We start from the raw sequence: 22,182 nt of genomic DNA on the forward strand, positions 1-22,182 counted from the left end.
AGAAAAACTCAGAAAACGCTCGATATCTGACATCGGTCAGACACTTCTTTCTTCGTACGCAGTAACGTTGCTCTCACCTTTCTGTTCCAAACCAAGAGTAGCTTCAGAGTCATCTTCGTCATCATCATCTCCCTTCTTCATGAACGCCTCATCCACAGGAACAAGCTCTCTGGCAAGCTGTCTGTCATCCTCATCGACAGCCAGCCACCGTTTGCAAGGAAAGAAGTACCTAAAATATATATGCCAGGATACATAACTTTTCCATGTCAAAAAATTTGTTTAAAATATTTCCCACTTCACACCACACAGTGGTGCTCTAGCACACACGCAGAGGCTCTGTCTGCTATGTAGGATGGGGATTTTTTGTGAACCCTTTGTGTTTCTGAATTTGTGTCTAGTATGACTCAGCAAAGTGCAAATTTGCTTTCTCCATTAAGGGGTCCGTTAAACATATAACATCAATGTGCTGGTGACATACGTGGTGTCATCTTTGTTGTCCACAATCTCCACTCTGTCCAAAAACCAGCCGGCGCTGGCCTGGCTGTTGTCATGGCGGATCCTCAGCTTCTTCAGGGTCCCCAGGTCGACTGCAGAGATGTCGAAAACGTCTTCCTACGTCGCCCGCCAACAAGCCCGGTGACAAAGGGTCAAGAAATGCCACAGGTTAGCGGACCATGAGAACCTCATCACTTATTCATCTGATCTTTGTTTAACCCAGAAGGCTACCGAAGCCAAACATTTGTTTGATGAGAGACTTTGCCAGGAAAACAGTATCAATTACAGCAATCCTGACAATGCCAGACGGCATTGTCAGGATTGCCTGACACATCCATTGCCTGACACATCCATGACGGCATTATAAAAACATCAACATGAGATTTAGCATTTTAATAAGGCTGATTTTTAGGCCTTGGTCAGGTCGGGCTGCCTGTTTCCCCCATATACAAAGTCTCTGCAAAGCCAATGCAATATCCTTCATGGACAGACATGGTAGTGATATCCATATTCTCCTTTAACTCTTTGCAAAATGTCAATACATGAGTCAGTGCGATTCAGTTTTCTTTATATAACACTAAGTCACAATAACAGTCACCTCAAGGCTCTTTAAATTGTAAGGTAGAGATCCTATAACAGATGATCCCCTATGAGCAAGCACTTGGCAACAGTGGGAATGAAAAACTCCCTTTTAACAGGAGAAAAACTCCAGCTAAACCAGGCTTAGTGAGAGGGAGTCAATACCACGACTGGTTGGGGGTGAAGGGAGGAAGACAGGAAAAATCAAGAGTTAACAAATTGATTTCCTTCGGATTTTCAGCAAACCGGGTTTACCTGGCCTTTCTCAAATTTGTTTAGGTTGTTGGATTTCTTGAGGTGTCGCTCTCCCGTGTCGCCTGTCTCTCCGTAGATGTTGATGTACACATTGGCATCTGTCCCTGCCCCCCACATCGTCCCAGTGAACACATGTATCTCATAGGAGTTCACTGTCGGAGAAACACAGTAAATCATCAGCGACATTATGAAAATGCACATGAGGGCATTGGCTTGATTTTCAGGCTCACGGGCTTCAGCAGCAGATATCAGTGAGTCAACATGACCACATTCATGCTCTACTTACTCTCCAAGTCGTCATTATCCTCAGTCAGCAGCTCAACCACAATCTCCCTGTCCTCCTCATCCCTGGCTAGCCAGCGGTTACAAGGAAAAATAAATGTCTCCACCACTTCCTGCAGTTCTTCAATTATCTCCACCTCCTCCTCCTCTTCCTTCTTCTTCTTTTTCTTATCTTTCTTCTTGTCCTTTTTGCTCGTCTCTTCTTTCTTCACCTCAACCTGCACCATAGCCATCGTCAGGCGCTTGATGTCCACAGTCTCCAGAAACCATCCGTCTCCAATACCCTTCCCGTTGTGGTAGATACGTATCTTATAGATCTTACCAACATCCTGAGCCTCAATCTGGGTTGCAGACATGAAACAAAAGTCAAACCAGCAACTCAAATCTCTGACAGACGTTGACATAACCTAAGCAGTATTAATACAGACCTTAAAGATGTCAGTGGTGTCACGTTCAAAACTGTTGGAGCGACTTTTTAGAGGCAGAACTTCAGTTTTTCCTTCATATCCATAGATCTGACAGAAGACTTTGGCGTTAGTTCCACCTGCACGCACGTCACCTGTGACTACTGTCACTTCATAGTTGATCACTGTTATAGGCAAAAGGATTAAGCATTATGAGAAGCAGTGTATCTCAACCTATCACTTTAAAAATGATTAATTCTGGCTGTGCAAACTGTTTTTTGCTTTTGTGCCTTTTACATTGTTCAATGTCCAACGTCTCGCTGGGATAGAGCTCCACCTCCACCTTTCCATCAGCTTCATCTTTACAGAGCCACCTGTGACTTGGGAACATGTACTGCTTTCCGTGAACCGGCACAGAGATCTGCACGCTGTCCAGAAACCACCCGGCCCGCAGTCCCTCGTTGGTGTGACCTATCAGAAGTCGGTTGATCTGCAAGCATCAGAAAGCACACAGGCAAAAAGAAACAGAAATAAATGTCTTAATGTCTGTCTAATTACATGCAGTACAAGTCTTGCAAACTTACCTTCCCGATGTCAGAGGTTTCGAAGGTAAAGATATCCGTGCGACCTGTCTCAAAGTAGTTCCTGAGATCATTGTCGGAGACTGCTAATATCACCTTGCTAGTATCACCCTTCTCCCCATACAGCTTGACGAACACCTTGGAGTCCGAGCTGGCCCCGTTCACACTGCCTGTCTTGATTGCTATCTGGTAGCTGACATCTGAGGAGTGAAAACAATCGGTTTAAAAAACTGATGTATGCCTACAAAACTGGGCTTTTTAAAATGTTCTTGTGTACTCACTGAAGAGACGCAGGCCGTCTCCCGCTGGAACTAACTCACGGACAATCTGTCCATCATCCTCATTACGGTCCAACCACCTGAAGAAAAACACACATGTAAATGTACCTCAATGGCGTAAAAACAGAATCAGAGGAGCCTTCCTACACACTTAGAAAATCCCTGGAAATGGAAATATTAAAAAGATGACATAATATTTATGTATTCATAACTTCACTGGAAGAATGATGCTATAGGACTGACAGAACCTCTGAAGCCACTGAACAATAAGAAGAGGAAAGAAGAGGAAACAGACAGAACATGATATTAACTGACTTACATTTTAACGGTTACATTTTCCAGATTAAAATCCCAATCATTAACTTAATAATTACAAAACATTTAAGTGGCCTAACATTATTCATGTAACAATTTCCACACTGAAAGTGGGAATCAACTTTCCCTGACTGCCAAATCAAACAGACAGGAGGAGGTAACACTGCACCTCAGCCTTGTGGTTTTGGCACCACTATTAGAAGCACAGAGCTGGCCACATTCATTTAGTCTCCATTTGTAATGGCACACTCGTCCATCAGCTGCCTAGCTATTTACACGCAAGCCACTGGAGAGCTAGTGAAGGTAAGAGCGGTCAATTTACAACACTTAAGAGAGATTTCGAGCTGGTGGGAGGATTTTGTCTGACTGGATTCTGTCTGTGTTGGTTTCAGAAGAAAGTGGACACTACAAAATTTATGCAATTTCTGTATATAAAACATATATAAATATGTATGTAATATACAAAGTAAAAAATTTTACACTTCTTGTGAAAAGATTGACATCCATCCATCCTCTTAGTCAATTCAATGTCGCCGGGGGGGCTGGAACCTATCCCAGCTGACTTTGTCAGAGAGGTAAGGTACACCCTGGATAGGTCGCTAGTCTGTCGCAGAGCTACCACATAGAGACAAACAACCATTCGCACTCACATTCACACCTATGGGCAATTTAGATTTACCAGTTCGCCTAACCCCACTAACTGCATGTCTTTGGACTGTGGGAGGAAGCCGGAGATCCACTGAAGAATATGAAGATGCTAATTTAACTGGGACTGATCGGGATGAACACAATTAGAAATTAGTATATCTCAGGGTCTCAGATTGAGTAGTTTGGAGGCAAAGCGAGGAGGCATAGTGGGTATACTGGACATAATGTTGAATACGGAGCAGTCAAGCAGAAGCGAAAGAGGAAAACTACAGAGGAGGTTCAGAGAAGTAGTGAAGAAGGACGTGTAGCGGGTTGATGTACCAGAGGAAGATGGGAGGGATAGGGTGAGTTGGAGGCAGATGGTCCTCTGTGGTGAGCCCTAAAGAGAACAGCCGAAAAGAGAAGATGACTGTATGCTAACTAAAGCTCCAGCCCAGGCACGTGCAGAGGGGGGGGCTAGAGGGGCTTGAGCACCCGCCCCTTTCCTGATGGGTGCCCAAAGTGCCCTTTTGTTGAGGCAACTTTTTTTAAAAAAAATTTTTTTTTATGTGTGTGCCCCTCAACAATAATATTTAACTATTAATCACAGTTTTGCTAAATAAAAGGATCTGGCTTGCATCAGTCACATGATCACATTTAATCAATGATCGCCCTTGACGGCAGAACGCGCTGGTTACGAGCCGGGAACGAGCTCACAAAGAGCACGCGCATTTTTAGCGGTCCGGAGCTGTAGGAGAAACACAAGTTAACTCAGAGACACAGACTGATGCGACAAAACCAGTAAGTAGGTGTACAGCGTACACTGTAGTGTGTAGCACCCAGGAGTATTAACTTATTACGTACACGTTGGTAAGTTGTCTTGTTGCAACTGACGAACTGAAACAAACGAGCGTGCTGTGTGTGCAACAGCGCGACAAACATTACCTGTCCTTTTATGAACTGCACATGTAGTGCTGGTCACAGCTGCTGGCTACCTGTGTAAGGCTGTCATGGGTCTGTAGCTCTGTCACCGTTTTAGGGAACATATTTAGTTTTAAAGTAAGTTTCCAGGCTTTTCCTGCCTTTCTGGAGGGATTATATTTCACTAAAAAACGATCTAATATGCATGTCCACATAATAATTATTATAATTATAATATATTAAAAAACACAAGCTGCATTTTAAAGAACATACATTAAGAAGCAGATTATATTAGATTTATATTTTAAATAAGACAAATTTGGATTTTACAGCAGTAAAATTATTGTATCTCTACAGTTTAAAAATGTAATAAGCTTTCTCCCTGCACAGAGTGGATAGTGAAACAAATGGAATCATCATAAATACATTATTTCATATTTATTACTTCCCCCTCCTCATTGCTTTATTATTGTAGCTCTAGTAATAAATAATAATGTAAGGATTCTGGATCAGCACAGTGATGCCCATAGTACAGTATTCTGAAGAAGGTCTAAAATGTCACTGTGTGTGCGTGCATGTGTGTGTTTTATTTAGATGGATTTTTAAAAAAAATATTACTCATGATATAACATTGTCCAGACATGCCTGGTAAGGACATGAGGAGGAAACAGTAGGAGCTGTGTGAGGCTACTAAAGGCAGTGCTATAACATTTTTCTGTCATCATTTTATTATAGATTAAGTGCAAGAGTTGTTAGGTGTGGATAATTAGATTATAGCTTATTGCAATAGCAAGTTGTGCCTTGTTCTCACATATTAAGTGGAGAGTGATATATGAAATGATGGGATGGAAGGAAGAAGAGAAGCAAAGAGTGATTCACAGGCAGAGCCTAAATTATTTCTCACAGTTTTTTGTTGCCTTATGGTTCCAAGCGCTGTCACCAATCTTTGCATTTTGTTATTATCTCATGACACTTGTTTAATCAGCTACCATCTCTCCTGTGGACTTTTTAATGTCTACAGTCTCAGATCAACACAGCCCTGCCCTTCCCATATTAGATTCTTAATGAATGCATGTTGTTGTTATTCAGCCTGGTTCAATGTGCCCCTTTTTAACTTTGAGCACCCGCCCCTTTAAACCTCTCTGCACGGCCCTGCTCCAGCCAACGATTGGTTAACTTAACCTAGCATAAAAACAGGAAACAGGAGAAAACTGCTAGGCCACTGTCCAAAGTTCAAACCTGAGGAGTTCTGTTAGTGATTTTTAATAGTGTCAAGCATCCTGCTGCTTCTAGTGCTTTTAGTTTAAGATTTAGCATATAGTGACAATGAAATTAATAATCTGCAAAGAAACCATATCTGTGAGAGCATTTGAGTTATTTGGAAACTATTGTCTTGCCTGTAACAAGGAAATTCAATGGCCATACTCTCTGGCTGGCCTTCCTCCCTGACCATCACCTTATCGAGGTACCAACCGCAGCCTCCACCACGGCCGTCATGACCCACACGGACCCTGCGCACCTGGCCCAAGGATACGGACTCAATGAGAAACTCATCGTGCTGAGGGAAGAGAAAGAGACAGCCATGTAAAGATGCTTGCTGTGCATTTCACACATATTTACTTAATTATTGGGTTCATTCTTGTTTATTAATACACTCACGTTTCCCTTTTCAAATTTGTTAACGTTGTTTTTGCTCATAATCATGAGTCGATCGCCCGTCTCACCTAGGTCACCAATAACATTGAGGAAGACGGTGGCATCGGTGCCACTGCCACTGACATTTCCTGTGCAGATGGTGACTCTGTACTTAATCACTGAAGAAACAAAGAGAGAGTAAAGGAGCTACATTCACTCAAGACATAGTGTTTGTAATTGACTGTGAACATGGAGTCTGAACATCTGCAGTGTTCTGCAGAGCCCTCTTACAGGGCAGTGGCTCATCAATAAGTACTCCTGTCGCTGGAAGCTCTCTGACAATCTCATTGTCATCCTCGTTGATGTCCAGCCAACGGCCGCATTCAAAAGAATATTTCTCCATGGTTAGCGTCTTGAGCAAGGTGACCTGCAGAAAATCATAATTTGGTTCACAATATTCCTTTCAAACAGGACTGCAGCAATGACAGCATCTAAACTGCTCAAAAAAAGAAATAAATAAAGGAATGCTTTGAAAACACATCAGATCTCAAAGGGAAACAAAAGTCTTGCTGGATATCTATACTGATATGGCCCTGTCCAGCTCTTCTAGAGTCCCTGTCGCTTCCTTGCTCTTGAGGCTGTGCTGGGAGACACAGCAAACCTTCTCACAATGGCATGCATTGATGTGCCATCCTGGATGAGATGGACGCCTTGTGCAACCTCTGTAGGATCCAGGTATGACCTCATGCTAACAGCAGCGACACTGAACCTAGCCAATGCAAAATTAGTGAAAAAACAGCCAGAAAAGATGAGGAGGAAAAACGTCAACCTCTCCAACTGTTAATTTCATTAACACCAAAACAGCTGAAGCTGATGAGATCGGCTTCAAGGTACATTGTTTACTATTTCAATACATAATAGCATGCTAGCATTTGTCAGATAAAGTTGAAGATATAAAGTTAAAGCAATCTTTAAGGTTTCACTTAATAGTTGTCAAAGCACGGGAATCAACAAAGTCCAAAGGCAAACATTCCCAAACAATTGCTGAGATAGTTCACACCGGAGCGAAGTGTTGAACTGGTCCAAAGACTTCAACATCCACAGTACAAGTAACACTTGCTCAGTGCCAGATTCATTGCTCAAAGGTGACCCTGTACAACAGACTTAACAGCTTATACTGACAATTTTTTCACCTTTCCTAAATGCCAACCAGCGAATGGATGTCTCTTCTCGTGCCAGATCCGCAGTTTCAGCAGTCTCCCAATGTCTGGCATTTCAATCTACAATTATCCCCAAATGCAAAATAAGAATGGATAGTTTAGGAAAAAAGTTTCTTTGACAGACTTTATGATTATTGTGCTAAATGAACAATAGATGAAGCTGTTTTATTCACCTTATCAGGTGAACTCAAGACTTACCATGAATTTATCAACCTGGCCTTGTTCAAAACTGTCCGAGTTGTTTTCTAGTTTCATTTCATCAGACTTGCCCTTCTCTCCATAGATCTGCAGAAACACCTGGGCATCTGTCCCTGCCCCTTTTACATCTGAGGTCCAAATCCACAGCGACCATGGGTACTCTAAATGGAAACAGAGTAAGTGTGACACTAAAGTACATATAGAAGATTTATGTTTTGATGTTTTATTCACTGAGTAAAGCAGAATGAAGACACCCACTCATCTGTTTTTTCTGCCTGAGAGAGACCATCTCATACAGCTCCCTCTCAATCAGCCCATCTCCCTCATCCTCATCCAGCCACATCCCACACGGAAACGTCTGCTCTATCCCCGTGAACGGACAGTATATAACCACCTGGATGAGAAATGGTTGATGGATGTATGACACTTTGAGAAGTGATCTGTTCATACTTAAGAAAAAGAAAAAAAATACCTTTTCACAGTACCATCCAGCACCAACTGCGCCATTGTCGTGCCCGATGGTGACCCTGCTGAGTGGGCTCATCAGTTCACAGATCTCCACATTGAAGATGTCGATGAGACCGCGCTCAAAAGCCCCGCCTTCAAGGAAGACTTTGCCGCTGTTTTTTATGCCCTTAGCTCCATGCATCACCATGTGGATCTTAGAGTTGGTCCCCGCACCCCTCACGTTTCCAGTCATCACTTGGACATTGTACACAATTCCTAAGGAGCGACAGGAAAATGCACGACACATTTTTGGTCCAAAGTGTTAACACTGAAATTAACATTGGCATCATCATCATCACACCAGTAGTCTCTTCTAGCTCCTGATGTCCTCTTGACTCATTTAGTAGCTAAATGCTCCACTACATTGACTAAGCACCCAGTGTCACACCTGAGAAAAGAATGTGCAGTACATTTTTAGAGCTATAAACTCTATTGAAAAAAGCAGGTGAACCTGGTATATTTTACTGTTCATATAGGTCCACCACTAACAGTGTTCCCTTTAAAAGTTTCTCAGGAGTTTATGGTTTGTTTGTTTTTTTCTTTATACCTACAGTGGCATCAAATAGTAAGGTGAGTCAACTCTAAGGGTTCAGGACATAATGAAAACAATCTGGTCTTTAGCAAGTCTTAAATTTAGGCCAGCACAATCAAATGATCAACCAAACATGGCATATTACACAGTGTCATTACTTATTTTTTAAGGGGAAAAAAGCCAAAATGCAGTCCACTCTCACTCCTTCGATTAGGATTAGGAGGGTGATGAAATGCACTTGATTTATTGATCATTAGCTATTGTGATCACGTCTATAAAAGCAGAGGTTTAGTCAGTGTGCTGGTCAGGAACAGTGAGGGGTGTGTTAACACAAAGCCAAGGAGGAAAGACATTAGCAACGATCTTAAAGAATCAGTTGTTGCTGTTTAGCTGGGTATTTATGAATAATTTAAAGCCCATCATTCCACAGTGGGAAAGATTATTCACAAATAGAAAAGACAGTTGCCAGGTGGAAATTACGGTAAAAATCCCCTCTTGGTAAGACTGCTGTGCTCAGAGAAACAGCAGAAACCCAAGAGCTACATCACAGACTCTGCAGACCTCAGTTAGCATGTTAAATATTTAAGACTAAACAAGTATTGTTTGTTTGAAGAGGCTGTCAGGAGAAAGTATTTTCTCTCTAAAAAGAACATGACAGCGTAGCATCTGAACAAACCACAAAACCTCTGGTACAATGTTCTCTCGAGACCAAAGTGAAGCTGTTTGGCCTTAATGCACAGAGGCACGTTTGGCAACAACCAAACACAGCAGATCAGCGCAAATGCCTCCTACCAACTGCCAAACACGGTGGTGGAAGGTTCATGATTTGTTTTTGCAGCTACAGGACCTGAACACTTTGTACTCATGGACTTGATTGCAAACTCATCTATACACCAAAGAATCCTATAGTCTCATGTGAAGCCATCTGTCTAAGAGCTAAAGCCTGGCTGAAACTGTGTCATGCAATAAGGGAAAGATTCCAAGCAGAACAGCAAATGTAAAACAGAATAGCTAAAAAGAAAAAACAAACTGGTAAGACCTGGTAAGGACTAGATCACTTTTTATTATGTCCTGATATGTAAAAAATGGACATAGTGTCTACTGTCTTTTTCTGCTCTTTTCTACAGCATGTCTTTTATCCTGTTTTCCTTCTCTCACCCCAACTGGTCGCAGCAGATGGCCGCCCCTCTGTATCTGGTTCTGCTGAGGGTTGCTTCCTGTTAAAATAGTTTTTCCTTCCCACTGTTGCCAAAGTACTCGTTCATAGGGGGTCATATGATTGTGGGGTTTTTCTCTGTATGTATTATTGTAGGGTCTACCTTACGATATAAAGCGCCTTGAGGCGACTGTCGTTGTGATGTGGAGCTGTGTAAATAAAATTGAATTGAATTGAATTTTTTGCCATGACTGTTTACATGCTCTCCAATGTGAATGAATTTTCGTAGAATTTCAATATTTGACCTAAAAAACCTCTACATGGGAATAGAAATACTTGTCAGCATTTGCAGTTGTAACAGGGCTGTTAAAATTCTTCAATTTTAAAGATGTTACGAATTTGAAAAACTGGCCTTTTAGCCAACTGTCTCCACAGACTTTGAGCTTTATACATTGGTCCAAAAAGTCCATTTATATTTTAATATTATCCACAGTAATTTTGCATCAATTTGAACTATTTGCAATTTCAGTTACCCTCGAAAAATTGGTTCCAACAGTTTTTTTCTCACCCATTGGCTGCGTGGCTCCAACCAACACATCTCTCTGTATTTTGCCATCACCTTCATCCAAGGCAAACCAGTTATACACCGGGAATTCGTACAATTCTTTGTTACCCATGTCATCTATTACCACCTACACAGGAACATTACACACTATCATCAGCGTTTTATATATATATATGTACACATCTGAGCAGATTGCGTATGCTGGTTTACATGCCTTATCCAGAAACCATCCAGCTGAAGAGCCTCTGTTGTTGTGACCTATAGTGATTTTCTTCAGCCTCCCGAGGTTTGGGGCCTCTATTGTAAACTTGTCCTCTGACCCACGTTCAAAGTTGTCTTTGTCACTGTCCAGTCTTCTCTCCCCTTTGATAATAAACACACAGTTTATAGCAAACACACACACACACAATAACCACGTATGTCATTGCAAAGCTTACCAGTGATCATGGTTTAATGTACCAAATGTTGAACACTTTCTGGCTTTAGTTTAATAACTATGAAGATTTCACACAGTTACTTCTGTTTGTGTAACTGTACATTTACAGTATTATCTTTCTAATTTTATTACTTTGTACAGCTTTACATTTTTTTGTCAACCATATTAAAAAAAAACCTTTGTTCCCACCCTACCTGTGTCACCGTTCTCTCCAAAAATATTCAGGAAGACATCAGCATCGGTTCCACTTCCCTTCATATCAGCAGTAAACACGCTCACTATATATTTATTCACTGCAGAACATGGGACATAAAACAAGTCAAGCAATCTGAAGGGTATGTAAGTAGCACATAGCAGTCTCTTCGACACTCAGATGGCTTCCATTTTAAATATTCATAACAGTGCGTGTCTGTTCATTACAGTTATATTGCTGTGACCACTCCCTCACCGCACAGCACCCTTGTGTCTTTACGTGAGCCTCAGGTTCACAGTGCTTTGCTTGATTGGCTACAGTCGCTTAAATGCTAGATCACGTTGCCACAGAGGACACATGGGCTGTACCTGAGGATTACACTCTAGTGGAATTCAATGACAGCCTGAAACTCTATCTAAAACACTAAGCTATCGAGCACTGGTTGTGTGCAACTGGCCAGACACATGGCTCTAACACATAAAAAACATCAGACGTAGTTCTCATTTAGAAAAATAAATATTTAAAATGATTGTCCACTTTGAGTGGTAGAGACCAGAGTGCTTTCTAGAGGCATTACATAATATTTGGCTTTTAGACATCTTATTACAACAAGAGTCAACCATTTCTAATCCCCGGGGTTTCTCTGACATGTGGAGAAGGTATTTAGGACTGTTATTTTGTTTTAACCTCTGTGAACATTTTGGTCTGCTTATTATTACAGGTTTGTCCCGGATTGACCTACATTTCGGGACGTCCATGGGGTTCATGCTGCCCAGCAGGTCCCTGACAAACAGGTTGTCGCCCTCCTCCCGACTCAGCCAGTTGTTGCAGGCAAAATAAAAGCGCAGATGGGGTCGGTTCATGTCAGTCACCACCACTCTATCCAAGAACCAGCTGGCACTCATCCCTGTGTTGTCGTGCTCGATCCTGAGGAAATCAGCAGATTCAGAGAGAGACACGAATGCAGCCTGGAGGTAATATCAGATGAGACCCTCACATCTCATTTGTTTTTTATTTTAAATGTCTGTTTGAATGTCTTCAGTGTTTAATACTATACAACAATGGTTGTTGTGTTTAAGTATTGCAGCTTACACTATCAGACACTGAAAATGAATACGATGGGGTAGAATAACAAAATGAATAATGCACTCCCATGTCAAATCTAGAAATCTACACTATGTAGATAAAAATACCAAGCCACCTACACATTACAACAACGGGAGCTGCTTATCCATAGAAACACATGGTGTGAAGCTCCTGGTGCACAATTTGTGTGCTGATGTTATTGCCACAGGAGGTTTAGAGCTCTGCTGTTATTGAACAACATTGGTAACTTTTAAGAACTAACCATCTCAGCATCTGGTCAGTGCTCTGTGTGTGGCTTATATAGTGAGTCACAAACAACAATGACAGGACAGGTTAAAAGTTTTACACTTTTACTGCTGTTTATGTTCGGTTTGCTAACTCAAGATTGGTGGAGCTGCTCAGACTTTCCAAGTAGGAAATCTGAGTTGAAGGGGTGTCTCAAATTGAAACTATAACTGGGAACTTGGAAATGTCGACGTCTGACTTAACCTGGAATGCGGCATTAGTTAGTGACTTCCTTTGTCTCGGGATGCTTGATTAGTTTCAGCTGTGTCTTATTACCCTTATGGTTCCCATCTCCCCGATTATCTCTTCTGTGTATTTAAAGCCTCAGTTTGCTTGTGTTCCTTGTTGTGTTGTCCTATCGCCTGCTGTTCTACATCCAGCATGTTTCCTGGACTTATTATCTTTGTAGTTTGGGCTTGTCTTTGTTTTGTTTAGTTTTGTTTTTATCTGTAGATCTTTATTGGCCGAATAAACAGCTTACTTGTGTTGATCTTTGCCTCCCTGTGTATTTGCATTTGGGTCCCCACCTCAGCCCACTGCAATATATATGACAGCACTTTCATTACAGTAAGGATTAACACTGCCCTGGCAATGTCTACAACAGGAGAAGCTTTATTAAGTTCTAGTTTGGCCAAATAATCCCCGCACATAATCTCCTTACCATTTTAGCTTTTTCCAGAGTTTTGAACTGTATTGCTTTTTTCTACAGCAAATGTTGAATTATTCACATGCAATTTGAGTAGCCCTTAGAATTTTAAGTTCTTCTTAAAATGTCTTAAGCTGATTTGCCTTGACCTTGAAAAAAAAAAGCAAATAGGTGGACCTTGACTGAGGATCGTCTCCATAACAGGTAAGAAAACTGTGTCTGGCATGCTAGAAAAAGAAACAAAGTTTTAAATCAGAATGCAACATTATTCTTTTAGCAAATCCTGACAATTCAGCATGTTTAAATCTTGGGGCCTGTTTTCAGAGGTCATGTCTTGTGGCTGCGATGTAACTCTGTGTCTTTCTCTCTAGAGGAGACAAACTTCACACAGCAGATGGGGCTTAACCTTCTGTCACTGGATGAAATCCTTTGATGGCCCGCCGCACAGCGAGAAATGTTCCTGTGGGATCCTCTTAGTAAGCTGCTGTTATGCTGTGTGAGGAATGCTCAACTATGAAGCAGAAATTGTGATGTTGTCAGTGACCTGTAGTTGTGCATTCTGGGTATTTAATCCAGACACAGTAATGGGGTATTTAAAGCGTGCATACATGTGAGTTTTTATACTAGTTATCACAGTCGACTATTAGCGATACACTACCTCAGTTTCTTTAGAGGCCCCACGTTGTGTGTTTTGATTCGGAAAACATCCGTCTTATTCTTCTCAAATGCAGTCCGGCTTCTGGAAAATGTCAAAATGTGAATAATATCAGTACAATGCTCTGAATGTCCCAGTCTAGAGACCCAGAGACACGTGACCTAAACTCTGGAACAGTAAATCGTATCCCCCTTAATGACGCAGATTTAGGGTACCCTGGTTGTCTCGTGGCAGTGGTATAATCTGAAACCTTCACCTCTCCTGCTTCCTCCTCAAGTACATTTACCCCCTCCCGGAGTCGAACCAGGCCCATGAGCACACCAGACCCCCCTCTGCCCAACACCGTGAATCAGACACCCTCTTTTCCATTAACAGAGAATACCTGCCTTTGTGTCTGACCCATATCTCCATCTGTTCTCATCTTCCTGCAACATTCAGTGGACAGACAATGCCAAGGCTCACAAAATAAGGTGCACAGTGTCATCATACTGCAACAAACTGCCAAGATTGAAATACTGTACAACACACATGAATACATGCCCTCATTCTCAATGTCAAATCACCTGCAAGAGAATGAAGGGGAGAAACTGATTATCCGGTGGAGGGGTGGAGAAAACTCACAGCAAACTTTGGAATTCATGCAATTTGAACGTGTTTTATAATTACACTGAATTTCCAAAGAGTTGCATTTTTAATCTGCCTCACTGATCAGTGGGGCAAATATTCTCGGAGACATAGCAACCCTCCCTTACCTGTATCATGCTGTTAAAGTTTCCAGTGACGATAACACAATACAGGCAGGACCTAACTTATATTGGAGTAAGGTGAAACTCCTTACAATGCAGTTTGTTTAATATGTCACCAAAAGGGGCTCCTGAACATCTGTGTGTGTGTGTGTGTGTGTGTGTGCGTGTGTGTGTGTGTGTGTGTGTGTGTGTGTGTGTAGCTCATCGGCTGAGCAACACTACAGTCACACAGCAGATAGACAGTAAATGCAAAGGATGTGGACGCTGTCTGAAGTGGATGGGTGAGACCACCACAAGGTGTGGGTGACATGGTCCAGAGTGGCTGACAGTAACATGGTATATCTGTTACGCTTCACAGGTAATCCTATCTGTCAATCAATGTGTGCAGAGATAAAGGAAGCCTGCTGCTAAGATCCCCTGAGAGTCATTTGATCGTCCCCAGAAATGACATCGTGGTCTTCTTTCATTTATCTCTAAATGGAAATGAAGACCAGCCATGTCACATAGTTCCTCCTTACTCCAGATATCCTGTGTCCAACACTTAATGCACTGTATATAAGAGACATTCCCATTTACCAACAAACCTCTGCTCTGTTGTCTGATGTCAAAGAATTTACTGGTTAATATCTTTTTTAATGGCTGGTGTGCAAAGTCATTTTATCTTGCATCACTGGTTCTTTGGACATCAGGTTTTGATGTTAAACAGGAATTCTCTCACATACAGTGTTATATTGACAATACAAGCCAACACAAGGACAGGATCATAAGCATCATTTTACAGTTTGATTAAATAAAAAATACCTCTTTTCTGTGCTGAAGGAATGGAGAAGAATAGAAAAGATTAAAAAGTCAACAACTGACATTGAAAAGGTGCTAAACTGGCATAACAAACTGAAAAAGGACGTATTAAACATCATATGATGGTGAAACAGAGTAAGTCACTTAGATCTGATTTAAACAAACGAAAAAAAGCATATTCATCAAACGAATTCAAGAACACCACCAAAAGCCCTTTTAAACTCACTTGCTTGCCAGGTGGACCTTGGGCGTGACGCCAAAGTCTCCAAAAAGGGTAACAAATACATTTGCATCTGTCCCAGCTCCTTTAACATCACCAGTGACAGTAACTACCTCGTACACTGGAAGAGAGGGGAGAAGGGAGAAGAGAATAAAAGGGAAAATACAATCTGAAATACAGTCACAAATTACATTATATCTAATACAAAAACTTAATGAATAATCACTTGAACCAAAGGACGAACACAAAGTCACATCCTCAGTGTCCAATAATCTATAAACATTATGGAGCATTATGTTTCCTTCCATGCACAGTTGCCAGGGAATTCAATGAGGCGAAACTGCAACGAATCCATGTCTGGCATTATACATCAGCCAATCCTCTCTCACATTTCATCCGTCTGTAAAATCTACCTGAGGTGGTGACATTCACATCGTTTGCATGGAGGAGAAGAGAGGACGAATCAAACTAAGAAAAAAATCAAGTCGTGCAGAAAATAAATCCTAATGACTGCTGATCGCTCGACTTCTACTCAAGAAACACCCTTTCAATTTGTGGGTTATTATGAAGTACGGGATAAGTGGTGGCAGCATTTAAGTTCCCTCTGTTTTACATTCATATTCATTAGCAGATCAAAATAACTATTTTCCTAAAAGTAATACTTTGGTTTAATCCATGAAAAAAGTTTTAGTGTTTTGGAGCTTTAGAGTAACAATCTAAACAAAAATCTGCTGTTTTAGAGAAGATTTCAAAAGGATGTTCATTCTGTTACAGACTATAAAAAGGTAACACTTTGGTCCAGCAACGTTAAAGTATCAAATGGATTTCTTCTGTTTTGATTTCATTTGAAAGTATCGGTCTTTGAGATGAAAGTCTATGACCCAGGGATGAAACAACCAGTATAAAGTATGCCATACATAGTGTGGGAATGAGAAGCACCACTAACCCTTTCTAATATGTGGGTAACATTTTGAAAAAGTTCCTAGCCTTATCATCTATTTTGTAAATGAGTGGCTCATTAAATGCAATAGATTTGGAGAAGTTTATATATAAGAGAGTCCTGTGAAAGTATACCCCCCATGATTTAATACCTCGTAGAACCACCATTAGCAGGTGAAGTCTTCATTTTCTATTTGGCTTTATCCATCTCCCTCCTAGCTGTGGAGGAATTTTATCACACTTTTCGTTACACAGTTGCTTCACTCCATTGATGTTTGTGGACATTTGTTTATGCTCAGCTTTCTTATGGTCCAGCATCTCAATCAGGTTGATGTCTGGACTTTAACTGAGCCATTGTAATACCTTAATTAGTTTCTTTTTCAGTCAGTCTGTTGGGCAAAGCTTTAGCTGTCCAATAGATGGCCTAATATTTGACTGTAGAATACTTTGATAAACAGAGGGGTTCACGGTTGACTCAAAGACTGCATGGTGCCAAGGTCCTACAGCTGCAGAACGAGCCCAAATGATCACCCCTCCACCACCATGCTTCACAGTTGGTTTGAGGTGTTTGTGCTTATATGCTGTGTTTGGTTTTTGCCATAAATGGTGCACAGCAAATCCAGCATGTCCAAATTAACACTGTCGGATTTGATTTCAACACTATTAAAGTGTCTATATGGGTCCACACCAGTGTTAATTTAACTCTTTTTGGAGAGTTGGTACGTTAACTCTGATTTAGTGTTAAACACCAAATCTGTCTGGAGTTGATAATTTAACACTTGGTGTTAAGAGTTTATATATTAGCTCTCAAAGAGTATTTTAGTTTAACTACGTAAGAGTTATCTTCTAATTCATTCTAAAAAGCGGGAATTTTACTGTTCTGAACTTCTAGAAATTTCTTTTGGAAATAAACATTTACTAAAAAGATGCAATGGTTTTTGAAAAACATTTATTCTGAACTGTGCACCACAATTTCAAAACATTTTCTGAAAGATGTAACAGTATACATGTTCTCACTTTCATTAGAATTTTGTTTATCAAAAGGTCTGACATAGGTGAGCTGGTAAATGCAAATAACAGCATCTCATCACTTATTTCTTCAATACAATATGCATGTCCTTCATTCATCCCTTTGTGGAACTTCAACGCACTTCTGCTCTCCCCCATATTCCATCTTCACAAGCATATCCTGTGCGGAGATCGAATAAAAATTAGTTGACAGTAATTAATGGCACAAATAATCCAGTAAACAATTGCAGCACAGTAAAAAAAAAAAAAAAGGAATCCTCTTTGAGCCATTACTTGTGTAAAGTATTTTCCCAAAAGACAAAGGCAACAGGTAATACTGAACTAAATGTAAAACCTCAACCTTTTTCATTTTTACCTAAACCGTGTGCACAAAACTCTGGAGGGATCTATGCTAACGCTGAATCCAGTCAGGACGTCTGCTACTGCTGTTTGCTCGTTTTTTTTAATGGGCGATCGTTTTCAGGCTTCAAGTAGCACCATTATACTAACATTTCACATTCTAGACATTGTTTTAGGTGTATTTGACCAAAAGTTTGACTGAAAATTCACATGCAAGCTTTTTTTCAAGGCTGTGGTATTTGCCTGCAAACAATACCTTTCAGCTAGCTAAAACAGAATATTATGCTATCACCGAGCAACATGGCTAATGCCTTTCACACAGCTTTGTCTCAACTCCAAAGAGCCACAGAAGTAAAAGCTAATAACAATTGAAACAATCTTTGAAAAAATGACTTACCAAGCATGGCAAACAACTCAAATATGTAGAGCAAAATGTTCTGAAACGGCTTCACTTCAGCTTCGATTGGAGCCGTGCTGGGGGCGGAGTCTGTGAATTTACTCTGTTGGTGTCATAGCCCCTCTAGGAGTTCAGAGTTAAGAGGTCAAGACTTAATGTTTCCATTGTAACACCTCCAGATTTGACAGAGAAACACTCATTTTTAACACTCGATTTTAACTACTATCATTTTACACCTCAGAGTTACATTAAAAGAATGTGACTCTGCTTAGAGTAAAATTAACTCTACTTTTGCAAGGAGACTATTAACACCAAAAAATTTAACACTTTTGAATTTGCTGTGTGCGATTAATTATGACCACTTTGGTCTCCAAAGGACATTGTTACAGAAGTTCTTTGGTTTGTTCAGATGCAACGCTGCAAAACCTAAGCTGTGCTGCCATGTTGGTTAGACGGAAGAATCTTTCTCCTGGCAAACCTTCCAAACAAGCCATACATGTTCAGTCTTTTTGTACTTGAGCTGTCATGAAATTTAACATTTACATTTAAACCGTGGCCTGCAGAGTCTGGAATGATAGCATTATGTTAGCACACAACACACCTACATGCTCCAGACCAGCAAAATGCAAAAATGTCTGCGTTTATAGAGGTACTCAGACTACATACATATGAGATAGTAAAGTGACTGGTTCTTAACTCTTTTCTACATGTTTATATGACAGGCCTAATTCACCCAAGCACTTTGTTATGCTTTGTATCTAACATTCACACTCTTACGGATGATTATTACGTTGCCCCTACTGAGGCATCCAGGGATAAAATGAGATGACCTGTCCTATCTCCTGAGCTACAGCTGGAGTTGGTGGATAAGGAGCTGTTTCGAGAATGTCCTGCTGCCTCTGCAAGGTACCTACTGTCTCTTTCCTTTGCACCAAAGCAGATAAAATAAATTCACAATGGTTAGTGCTTTCTAACTGGTTGGACTGATATCCCTGAAATTAAGTGGCTTTGTGTTATCGAGCGTTCCCTTCATTTTTAGTATATAGGACTACAAAACTAGACTAAAGTGAATCTGACATATATGCTGCAGGGTGTCCACTGTTCTAGGTAAATGTTAAAAAAGCCAGTTTGAGGTGTCATATGAAATAAAACTAAATACTAAGGATAAATGCATAAGAAGGCTAGACAGCAAGAGAATATCTTAAACCTTCTAGAAGATGGAGAGAGGAAATGTACAGATCTGATAAAGGAGCAATTTGATCAAAGTCAATCTGATACCTAATTAACAGTGAGGCGAGCTATTAAACCCAGCTTAAGGAGAAAGAGAGACACCTGATAAAATCAGATAGACAGTGGCCTGGTAAAACTCAACCATGATAATCTCCTTGGAGTGTCAGAAACCTGAGTGGGTCAGTTAGGTAACAAAGATGTTCTCACTGTAGAGGTGTATCACAGCTACAAATACTTAATGTTCCTTTTATAATCTGCAAGATGATCAAGAGCTTCAAGTAAATCATTAACTATATAAAGTCAGTTTTATGGAGGTGTTTATGTGGAAACACATAAATAATGTAATTGAATGTAATAGACAAATTATGATGTTGCAGTGTTGCATGTCTTGTAAGCTCTTGCAAACACGTTCAGAAATGTAAAAAAACAAAAAAACAAAAACTGAAACAAAGCAAAACTTCTTTTGGGGCAAAAGTACTAAATCTGTGCCTTTCCCAAGGTTGTTTGAATATATATCCAGCAAGATATATATGGAAAAAGTGCTTGTGCATGTGTATGTGTGTTTGTGTGTTTGTGTCTGGAGCACTGAAGCACAGTAAAAAAGCATTATATAAGAGCCAGTCCATTTACCATTTAGGAGTCTGCTCAATTCTTCATTCTGCAAATAGCTTCCACTGTAAAAAGTTCACAAGAAGGACAAGAAGGAATAAAGGGGCTTTTGAGCTTGACCTTTTGAACTATGACACCATCTAATTAATTTCTCTCACTGGATGCACACAAAGAACATTGTGTTAGGATATTCATGATGACTGATAAACTGCGATAAATATTCTAGTAAGCATGTTTTATATTGGGTTATTTCATCAGCAGTACTCGTGAAAAGGCATTTTTAACCTAATCCTACTAACTGCATGTCTTTGGACAGCAGAAGGAAGCTGGAGTACCCATGCAAACATTGGAAGAACATGCAAACTTCACACAGAAAAGCTCCAGCCAGATTATGAATTTGAACCCTGGACCACTTTACCCTGAGGCACGCTACCCGCCTGGTTTTTGTTTTTAGCTAAACTGACAGAAATTTCTTTATCATCATCTTGTCCCCAACTGGTAACAGCAGATGGCCACCCCTCCCTGAGCCTGGTTCTCCTGGAGGTTTCTTCCTGTTAAGATGGAGTTTTTCCTTTCCACTGTCACCAAACACTTGCTCATAGGCGGTAAACTGATTGTTGGGGTTTTCTCTGTATTATTGTAGCGTTTCTACCTTACAATATAAATCAGCTTGAGGCGACTATGCTATGATATTATGGTATTGGTTTTTTTTTTCAGAATAAACAATCAAAACAATTTAAGTAGGAAACAATTCCAACATTCTGTCAAAAAGTCAATGATTTGCATGTCAAAAACCTGACTTGCAAGCTTAAATTGAATTCCATATCTGAAATCAGTGTAAAAAAATAAGTCTAGTCTAATCAGAGGATGCTTAAAATATGTTACATGACAAGAAAATCTTATGCTATTAACATTATTAACAAAAAACACACAAAATAGTCCTGCAGAGTTGATTAACATCTTTCTGAGGGCCTCTGATCTGCTTTAAGAAAGCTCCTTTGACTCGCAGGCCTGATTCTGGCCCCGGCTGTGCTCCCAGCCCCTGGGACTGGGATGGCACCCAGCACCTGTCTGCCCCCGAGCCACTGTTTGGCGTCATTCATGTAGAACATAACTGAGCTTTCACCCAGAACAATAACAGAGGGATTCCCCGGAGCGCTCCAGCTCAGTGCTGACAGAACTGGAGTCAAGGTTTGAGCAGCTGATACACTCCAACATATTGACTCAGATTTTTTATTTTAAAAGCAACATGTGAGGTTTCTCCATCTGCTCTGCAATCAGATGCTCTTACCTTTCTTTTTGAAGTATTCATCTTCATATCCATCGGATGAGTCTGTGTGGTAGTTCAGCAGTTCATTCTGGTAGATTTCAGAGTAGTCCACCTGTTTGCTTTTGGACTTTTTCCCCTTCTTCTTTTTATCTTCATCACTGTCTGCTGATCCCTTTTTTGCCTTCTTTTTCTTCTTTTTCTTTGTTTCCTCCTCCTCTTCCTGCTCCTCAATTAAAGGCTCCTCATCATCGTCATTGTGAGACTTTTTCTTTTTCTTGCCATCTTTGGACTTTTTATCTTTGGAACCCATCTCCGCGTCCCCCTCCGGGTTCTCTGCAGAAGATTTCTTGTGCTTTTTCTTCTTTTCCTCCTTCACTCCCTCGGTCACTTCTTCTTTGAGTTTCTGTGATTTCTTCTTTTTGGTATTGGTTGAGGGATCATTGTTGTTCTGCTCACCCTCATCATCTTTGCCTTCAATCACAGCCTCAGCATCCTCGTCCTCATCTGCTTTCTTTTTCTTCTTTTTCTCTCGTCCCTTTCCCCCCTCTTTTTTAGCTTTCACGTTCTCTGAAAGCTCCTGATTCTCAGTGCTCTCGGAGCTCTTGTGTTTCTTCTGACTCTTCCCCCTTTTAGTGGTGTCCCCTCGGGTCAAACCGTTGCTCCTCTCCTTTAACTTTGGCTCAGTTTCCTCCACTTCGTCATCAACCTCTTCAGTTTCTCCTGAAGCTGTGGATTTTTTCTGTTTGGACGGCAT

At 40.7% G+C, this 22,182-nt stretch overlaps 2 protein-coding genes across 2 annotated transcripts in view; both read right to left on the bottom strand.

Moving 5' to 3' along the window:
* loxhd1a (lipoxygenase homology PLAT domains 1a) overlaps positions 1-18,450 on the bottom strand; it is a 32,882-nt gene extending 14,432 nt beyond the window's left edge. The window contains exons 1-23 of the mRNA XM_085414188.1: positions 18,320-18,450; positions 17,572-17,743; positions 15,622-15,736; positions 13,855-13,935; positions 11,922-12,106; positions 11,181-11,279; positions 10,765-10,913; positions 10,554-10,677; positions 8,263-8,513; positions 8,049-8,184; positions 7,791-7,951; positions 7,566-7,652; positions 6,664-6,799; positions 6,397-6,551; positions 6,135-6,295; positions 2,878-2,954; positions 2,600-2,796; positions 2,313-2,505; positions 2,040-2,200; positions 1,616-1,952; positions 1,330-1,481; positions 479-612; positions 78-229 (exon numbers count right to left, since the gene is read on the bottom strand). Coding sequence (XP_085270314.1) covers positions 78-229; positions 479-612; positions 1,330-1,481; positions 1,616-1,952; positions 2,040-2,200; positions 2,313-2,505; positions 2,600-2,796; positions 2,878-2,954; positions 6,135-6,295; positions 6,397-6,551; positions 6,664-6,799; positions 7,566-7,652; positions 7,791-7,951; positions 8,049-8,184; positions 8,263-8,513; positions 10,554-10,677; positions 10,765-10,913; positions 11,181-11,279; positions 11,922-12,106; positions 13,855-13,935; positions 15,622-15,736; position 17,572 — 3,244 coding nt within the window. The 5' untranslated portion in view covers positions 17,573-17,743; positions 18,320-18,450. The remainder of the gene's footprint in view (positions 1-77; positions 230-478; positions 613-1,329; positions 1,482-1,615; positions 1,953-2,039; positions 2,201-2,312; positions 2,506-2,599; positions 2,797-2,877; positions 2,955-6,134; positions 6,296-6,396; positions 6,552-6,663; positions 6,800-7,565; positions 7,653-7,790; positions 7,952-8,048; positions 8,185-8,262; positions 8,514-10,553; positions 10,678-10,764; positions 10,914-11,180; positions 11,280-11,921; positions 12,107-13,854; positions 13,936-15,621; positions 15,737-17,571; positions 17,744-18,319) is intronic.
* Positions 18,451-21,435: 2,985 nt separating this feature from the next.
* Positions 21,436-22,182, bottom strand: LOC146666267 (uncharacterized). The gene has a single exon (XM_085410975.1). The coding sequence runs from the start codon at positions 22,180-22,182 to the stop codon at positions 21,436-21,438; it is 747 nt and encodes a 248-aa protein (XP_085267101.1).

Source organism: Rhamphochromis longiceps, linkage group LG7 (genome assembly GCF_057381845.1).
Source record: "Rhamphochromis longiceps isolate RC_006_pf linkage group LG7, R_longiceps_female_GT1.1, whole genome shotgun sequence".
Classification (NCBI taxonomy): Eukaryota; Metazoa; Chordata; class Actinopteri; order Cichliformes; family Cichlidae; genus Rhamphochromis; species Rhamphochromis longiceps.

Coding starts and splice junctions, on each gene's coding strand:
- LOC146666267 (XM_085410975.1), bottom strand. CDS start 22,182: ATGCCGTCCAAACAGAAAAAATCCACAGCTTCAGGAGAAACTGAAGAG.